The sequence below is a fragment of the Poecilia latipinna genome, unplaced genomic scaffold (genome assembly GCF_001443285.1).
Source record: "Poecilia latipinna isolate Pla-1442-1.1 unplaced genomic scaffold, P_latipinna-1.0 Scaffold2295, whole genome shotgun sequence".
NCBI lineage: Eukaryota > Metazoa > Chordata > Actinopteri > Cyprinodontiformes > Poeciliidae > Poecilia > Poecilia latipinna.
In genome coordinates this window covers 116,041-124,569 of record NW_015114911.1, presented here as the reverse complement: position 1 = coordinate 124,569, position 8,529 = coordinate 116,041, and the positions used below count along the sequence as shown (strand labels likewise).

At 38.5% G+C, this 8,529-nt stretch overlaps 1 protein-coding gene across 1 annotated transcript in view; it reads left to right on the top strand.

Annotated features, from left to right (window-relative positions):
• Positions 1–5,886: 5,886 nt before the first annotated feature.
• LOC106937205 (C-factor) overlaps positions 5,887–8,529 on the top strand; it is a 7,390-nt gene continuing 4,747 nt past the window's right edge. The window contains exons 1-3 of the mRNA XM_015018605.1: positions 5,887–6,129; positions 6,354–6,405; positions 7,117–7,304. Of these exons, the coding sequence (XP_014874091.1) occupies positions 5,977–6,129; positions 6,354–6,405; positions 7,117–7,304 (393 nt within the window). The 5' untranslated portion in view covers positions 5,887–5,976. The remainder of the gene's footprint in view (positions 6,130–6,353; positions 6,406–7,116; positions 7,305–8,529) is intronic.

Genomic DNA, 8,529 nt, shown 5'->3' with positions numbered 1-8,529 from the left:
TGAAATTTTGACCCAAACTAATGACTATTTTTGTTTTGTGAAAAGAACCTGTGACAAGTTTTAAATTCAGTTTCAGCATCATCTGGGGTTTTTTCTCGTTGATTTCAGAGTTGAATTTTTTGGCCAACTGGAGATTATCCTATTTGTGCTTTTATTATACAGTTCTTCACTTGATTTTTTAGTAACAACCCCTGTGGGAAATCTCAGGCTCCTCTGCTTGTTGCTGAACAGGTGGACACCGTGTACAGAAGCTCTTGCTCTAATAGTGGAAAATTACCCTCCAGAGAACTGTAGTGAAGCTACCACCAGACAATGCCGTTATAAACTAAGTGTTGATTTAAAGCTCAATAAACCTAAAGTAGAGGGCTTCAGGGAGTGACAATTCTCTGAAAAGGATGATTTTCAATGACCCAGAGAAAAGTTAGCCCTCCAACTCAAGGTGGCTGTACTGAAAACTGAAAACCCCTACAGACAGTGATCAACAATGTTTCCAATAATGTTTCATTTAATAGCATGACTCTTACCAGACTTGGTTTTGTCGTGCTTACTTCCCACCAGCGTGCTGATATAAAATGACTCAATAAGGACACGTGAATGAGGATCCTTTACAGGTAGAAAAGTATTTTCTGATCAATTCTGCTTTTCAGCTGCAAAAAGAAACGCTTTAGAATAAAGTAAAAAGCAAACTGAAGGTTTCCTCCCAAACTCCAGCCTCCGTCAAACTCAGTCATCCTTGGATCCAACGTGACCTTCCCCAGAGTCTCAATCCACCAAGACACAGACCATTCTGTTTGATGCTCGCCAAGCCATATGCCTGCTGTCATTAGCTGCCAGCTTGTCGTCATTGTTTGTGTGAATCCAGCTTTACTTGTTGTTGATTTTTTTCTGTTTTCCAGTTGTGAGGGATTTACAATCACTTCGCAGAAACTCACGATGTGTTTCTACTCGAGCGTCATCACGGTCCCTGGGCAATTCCCTGATCTGCTCCTGCGGCAAAGAGTTTACCTGGAAGTCCTTCACCACCGCTCTTCTGAGCATTGATATACCTGAGACCCACAGTAACCACTGGAGTTACAACACAGGACAACTCACAAACAACTTAACCACTTAACCAACTTAACAACTTAACTATAAACATCATCGCCAAACAATCATGTTTCACCTCTGTCTTAACCGAATGCCTGCTGCCTTCCTCTCCTCTGCATGTTTTCCTGGACCTCCAACTGAACTGCAAGTGTTCCTTTTCCAACAGTTACCAATAAATACTTTTATTATTCATTTCAAAAGTTATTCTTTGTTTCGTGCATCAAAAGTTAGGTGCAAAAATCTGAAATACTTGACAGAAAAAAAAATGCACTTAATGTAGCCTGACTCTCAAACTGCCAGACTTGAGCTATGAGTTGAAAGTTAACGACTCTTTTTGATTTGCAGCGACATTTTAGATTTTCTGACATTTACAAGCGTAAACAGCTTAACGTGTTGTTAAGATAATATGTGAAATTGTGGCACTGAGGTAGCAAGACATAAAGAAAGTTTGAACACTCCATGCTCAAACTTGCTTTGCTTTGAGATATGGACCAAATATTGATTTTGGTGTAAAAATGTTTTATAATACCAGTTATATTGTTGGCACCTGGGGAAATAAGCATTGAGCATCCGAGGTGGTCAGTACATGTTGTAAAAAGAGAGGCAGTCTTGGATGATAGATGAAATACAAAGAAAGAGTGCATTTGCCAAAAAAACTTAGAAATCCCTGTTTCAATAGTTTAACATTATCAACAGCTCTTCCCTGGTTTGAAGTAAACATCCATCAGCGATGGAGTGCCTCAAGGCTCCGTTCTAAGACCACTACACTTTAGTAGTAATGAGACCTTACTTGGTCAAATTATTTCACACAATATTTTTCTTTAGTTACACCCAAGTACTCACTTATCTTATCAAGTGTCAGAGAGATACTGAGTCCTGGTTATGTGCTAATCAGCTCAAATTAATAATTGTCTTTATTTCATGAAGAATCCTTCTTTCTGTTATCATCTCCAGAGGTTTTTCCAGTCATTCCCAGCATTCTTTATCAGGTTGTTGAGCCTTTTTAGGTCCCCGACTCCTGATGCTGCTGCCCCCACGGATGACAGCAAAAACAGGTGGAACTGTTTGTTCCACGTACAGAGGTGAAAACTAAAGGGGACAGGGCCTTTCAGGCGGTGGCCCCCAAGACTGTGGAAGATTTTGCCCTTGCTGCTTTGTTTTGCTGACTCTGGAGGTTTATAAAAAGCAGCTGAAGGCATTTTATTTCCCCAGGCTTTTATGTGATGATTTGATTGCATTTCTAATGCTTGCTTCTTTGTATAATTTAAGGTTGATTTTTATTTGTGATTTTATGTCTGTGAAAAATGGTCTATCAATGAACTTTACTTACTATTTAGCACAGACTTAGAGACGATATGCAGCATATTGAAGGACCTACGCTTCCTCTAGAAGTAGAGTCTCCTCTGTCCTTTCTTTTAGACAGCTTCACTGTTGCGTCTCCAGTCCAGTCTGTTTTCCAGATGAACATCAAGCTATTTATAGTCTTCAAACACCTTCACGTCTTCTCCCATGATGCAAACCGTGTTTGATCTAACCACGTTTCTTTTGAAATCTACAATCCCCTCCAACAGCAACAACAATAACAAAAACGCACATGGCCAGTCTTTCAGCTCTCCAACGTCGTTCAGCCTCACATCACATCCAGAAACCTCTTGTCTTCTGACATCAGCCTGCTCTCCGTCCTTCACACCAGACTGATGAATGTTAGTAAAAGAGCTTTCAGTGTCACAAACACATTTCTTTGAAATGCTCTTCATGTCCACATCTGCAACACTCCATTCCTGGACATATTTTTAACAAATGTACATATTTCTTAAGACGTTCAATCCAGTTGGGTTTATTTTATTTTAACCCCGATCTTCGTGAATTAAGAATCTGTGAACGTTTTAGGAATTTTCACACTTCTTTACCAGGGGGGTTGCATGTAAACATTTTGATTCATACTGTAAAAAAAAATCAAGAATATACAATATCTAAAGAGTTTTAAGAAGACTTCAAATAATCTAAAATAGTAATTTAGGCCTGTAACATTTAATGCATAATGAACCAAAAAGTCTAAAGTTACAGATATCTCACAAGGCAGCACAGACAAAATGGCAGCAACACCTCCTCTTATCCCCTGGAGTTTATTTAAAGAGAGTACTGCAGCATAGACACCACTCGGCCAAGATGTTAAGCACTCTCCAGATACACAAGCACATCTCTGCACCCCATATTGTACCAGCTCATCATCTGCACTGTTTGCCTGGTGCCAAACTAATACATCTGCAAATGAAAGCACGGGAGCCAAATTTCAAATTAAGTGACCTCCAGCAGACCTGGGATATCTGCTGCTTCCAGGCACCGGGAGCTTTAAGGAAATCTGGATTTAGGGGGCTGCCAGAGAAACCATCTGTGTGCTGGGACTGCTTAAGCTCCATCGGCTGTGCTGTCACCCTTAACTCTGCTTCTCCGTCTTCACTTCAATGTTTGAAAACTGACTAAGAGCAAACAGCAAATTCCCTTTGCTTTTGGTATTCTCTTAGTCTTCATCGAGGCTGAACTGTCTAGTTGTTAAAGTCACATGGGATGGAAGGATGTAAAGTCAATACTGAGAGTTTCTGATTTTAGAGTCAAGATGGGAGTTTCTCGCAACAGAGATATGTAGTACATCGAGTTTAGATATGGTCATGGTAAAAAGAAAGTCTGCCCTCTTCTATTGCACAGAATTCAACTTTGGTGATGAAGAAGCCGGTCTACTGAGTTAACTCTTCTCAGAGTCACTTGTTGCTGCTCAGAGATCCAGGGAAATCTCCAGTCTGTGCTGCTCCCTACATTATTTCTTAGCATAGTAAAATGCTAGATGAGAATTTGTGGATTTGTTTATTAATTATTGATTAAGAAGTATTTCTGTTGCAAAAATCTGGCTTCAACTCCTCTCCGATTACTTTTAAGCATGGAGATTATTAGTTAAGCAAATTTGGTGGATTGAGCACTAAGACGTCGCAAACTATGAGAGAGACAGTTCATTCCTTGATTTCTTCTCAAATAAAGTATTTAATTATGTTTTTACTTGCCTCTGTAAAATTTCTCTGCAGCTGTTCAGCTTTTGACCAGATCCTCCAAGTGCCTCCATGTTCCAGCGTTACTGATCGCTTTTCACCGGCTCCCTGTTCAATACAAATTACAGTTTAAGGTTTTTTTTCGGGACTTTTGCACCTTTGAAGCACCTTTACAAATTCCTGAGTCTCTCTGGCTGTATGTCACCACGACCCTGAGGCTGACTGATTTGTGGGCTGTTATCTATCCCTAAGTCAAGACTGCATACTAAAACAATAAAACCTTTGAAACTGAACTCGGTTTTTTTCATTTACTTCATGTGGGCTCGATGGTGCTGCTAAAAAAGCAATTGAAGATTTGTAAGTGTTATCTAAACTACATTTTCTTACTTATCCTACAGTTTTAGATATGTTTTCTGCTGTTACTTTAATTTTGCACAAACATTTCCACTTTGGCATCATGTTTGTCTGATGAATAAGTGTTTTTTTTTTTGTTTTGTTTTTTTTTTTTTTTTTTTTTGCTATTCTGATTCCAAATCAGAATCATATTTATTGGCCAAGCTGTGCGCACAAACAGGAATTTGACAAAATTAGACTAAAGATTAATAGGTATATGGATCAGATTCGTGTGTCCACTGCTAAATATGGTGAAAGACCTATGATGTTGTGGGGCTGATCACTGAAGCAAGCGTCAATGAGGACTAGAGAAATTGTTCAAAGAGAACAAGATCTCTCTCGAAATCCTCGTATAAACAGTTCAGAGGACACATCTTATGCTCTCATGTCTTCCAGGTGAAGCTCCAGCGCAGGCTGGCTTGTTCCAGAGCTAGTGTGAAAATAAAGATATGAACAATAATGGTTTTAGTCTTTAATAGTGTAAACCATTAAGCAACAAAATGGTAACCTTCCACTTTATACTGGCTCCTAACCATTCTCCTTTGAACTTTAACCTTAAAAGTTGGCTACCCTGGTAGAACAGCTGATTGATGGTTGTTGAGGACCCTAATGGCATCAGAACAGTATCAGACACATGATCTGTAAACTGATGGATTTAATTACAGAAAAAAAAAAATACACTAAATTAGCTAAGAGCGTAGGAACCAACATGGGAACAATACTGGGAGGCAGTAGACTAATTCTTCTTTGTAACCTCATAGATTAAAGAAACCAGAAAGCTTAAAGGGGGGAAGGGATATTATGTAAAATAGACTATTTTGAGCTTGATATCATGTTGTAATGTTATCCATTGATCAAGAACATACCTGAAATGTTACTTTGATTCTTTCATGCATGTAAACTGCAGGACACTGACCCTCGAGGCCTTGATTTGAGAACCCATGATCTAGTTTGAAGGATAAGCAGCTTTTGAGGATTGGACTTGGGCACCGCTGCAGTACAGTACACGGAATACTTACTTATTCCGTGTACTGTACTGAATACAATACAGTACAATTATACTGCTAGAGAAGCAGGGCTAAAGCATTAGAAAATGAAGAAATAACTTCAAATACAAGACCCAAAATACAGAATTTAGACAAAAAGTAACCACAAAAACCAGAGAATCTGTACATTTTGTTTTCTTTTGAGCTCAAATATAGTTGCCTTTGATTTGAGGAATAATGTTTTCCGACCGTCAAAGTTGTATTTCAAGATATTGTTTTCTGAACCTCTCTGTTGGGAGGTTTCCGCCATGCAAAACATCTGATTGGACAAGTTTCAGTGGTACCACCCCGCCCCCTACTGGTAATATATAGGTACTGCAGGGATCGCATTAAAGAACATTGCTAGAAATATCCGGAAGGAAAGCTAATGCTAATAGACAACTGCGTGTGAAACAGAGGTAATAATAACGATGAGTGGGGCTGTGAATTTTAAAAACTGTGGCTCTGTGCTGATAACAGGAGCAAACCGCGGACTCGGGCTGCAGATGGTCGAAAGTTTGGCGAGTGGAGTTTTCTCACCGGGGAAAATTATAGGCACGACAAGAAACCTCACCGGTGCGCAGGTACTCTGACTCTTTAAAATAAAGTATCTTATGATTCCCTGCTTTAATTCTCTCATTCATAAAATGGCAATATAATTTGGAGCCATGACGAGCTCTCAAGGATCGCAGAAAAGATCCAGAAAGGAAATTAGCTTGACAAACAGTCAACCAGATGTCGCTATTGTGTTCTCACCAAAATAATTCCTTGAGAAGTGAGTGACTTCTTGCTTGTTTTTGACTTACAGAAACTTCAGGAACTGGTCCAGAAATACTCCAACGTCCACATCGTAACTTTGGGTAAGAGGAAAGAAATAATGTTGAAACATGACATGATTAAATAGAATACAAAACTGTGATCATAAGATTTATATATATAAAAAATAAAAATAAAAAAAAGTCAAATGAGACACAAAATATAAATGCACCGTTGTGGCTTAAGTGTAATATTACAAATGAGACATGAGAAAAAAAAATGTGACGCAACAGTATGCAAAATATCTTGTCAAGTGAAAACATACATACAACATATTTAATTTGTGTCTATTTTTTTGGATTTTCCAGATTTGAGTTTGAAGATTTACTACTTTGTTTTGTTGTTTTTTGTTTTGTTTTTTTGTTAGTTTTTTTTTTTGTCCTTTATTCAGCAGTAGCTGGAAAGAAAATGGAGAAGACAGTAAGGAGATAGAAAATAACTATCATGAAATGAACATCCTCCAGATGGAAAGCAAAATGAACAGAATAACTCAGCAAACAATAATAATAAAAAAAAGTGTTAATAAAATAAGGCTAAAACTGAAAGTCTTTCAGCTTATCTGTCCGTTAGGCCTTCTGTTTTTCTTTATTCAGCAGTAGCTGGAAGGAAAAAGGAAAAGGTATCAATACATTAATTCATCCATTAACCTACCTGTTCATCAATCCAATTTGAGTCTGGAATCATTGGATTTTGCACATGACAAGGATTTTGGTTTGTTGTGGGTCATTTGCTGTGTTTGTGTGTTTCTCATGTAGACGCAGTGAATCAGGAGAGCATAGAGAAATGTGCTGAGGTCGTCGGCCAGCTGGTGAAGGACGAGGGCCTGAACTGCCTGATAAACAACGCAGGGATCAACGTGGTGGCCGAACTCCATTCTGTCACGGCAGAGAAGATGATGGAGAACTTCCACACCAACGCCGTCGCTCCTCTGATGATAACGAAGGTGATTTGAAGCTTCCCAAAAATTCAGACGGCAAAAAAAATAACATAAAGCGCTTTCAAAGAAGATCGCGCATTTGTTTTCCCCGTCGTAAGCGGGACACTGCGTGGGTTATTTCTGATTGTATAGGAGGACACTGACACGAAAATGACCTTGGTAAAGAAATTTGACTAAAATCCCAGAGCCCCGAGCTGTCTGCATGTCATAAATATTAATTAGGACTTTTGGTTGTGGTAAGCCTTAGAGGACGGGGCAGAGGCGACAGAGCTGCACCCTGTGCAGTTGAAAATATGAGCACTAATCAGGGGCCTGCCAGCAGGATAGATTCTTGCTGACACAAAGTTTGAAGGACATTTTTTTGTTTAAACTGCAAGGCCATAGTCCTGCATAAAGTCCCTCAGTAATTACTGGGAACAGTGACTCGCGTCGAATGGAAATCTGGTACTTGTTCTCTTGCTGAGGGCTTTAAAACTTTATCCTTCTATCTTGTAACAAGTAAAAGAAAGCTCTCTAACATTTGATGTTTGCAGCCTTATATTTTGTCTTTATCACAGCAAGTGTTCTGTTTTCATTTGAAGATCTGATGCTGTTTTGTTTTTTTTCTCTCTCTCTCGGAAATGTTCTCCCACTTAGAAAATAAATGATTAATCAGAAACAAACAGTTGGACACAACCTTTTAAAATGTGATATTTTGTGTTTCGCATAATCAACACATTTGAAGCCAAGGGTGAAACAACTTCAAGGGGTATTTTTTTTAGATGTTTATACCAAAAAGAAAACACAAAACACATTGTTTTGAGTCCTCATAAGTTATTAAGAGAGTCTTCTGTGTATTATTCTTCCTGCTTTGCACATGCAGAGGATCAGCTTTGTTATGCAAAACTGCTCAAGATCAGTAGATTTGCACTGAAGTGCGGTTCTACAGAGTTCTGACTCTGAGGTAGAAAATGTATCACACACTCTTTGGATATTTATTTGTAACACCTTCCATGTCGTGATCATGCAGAACTCGCTCACAATGTCCCAACGAGTTGCATTGAATTCTGAGGTTGGAAACATTTAACATTTTTCAAAAAATGTTAACATTTTCTGAAAATGTTAACACGGACTTAGATTTCCTACATTACTTTTTTTTTTTTTTTTTTTTTTTTTTTTTTTTTTTTTTGGGCAGCTTGAGCCCTTTTGCTTTTTATTGAATCTGGGAAAAGGTTGTGGGTTTTTAAATAAC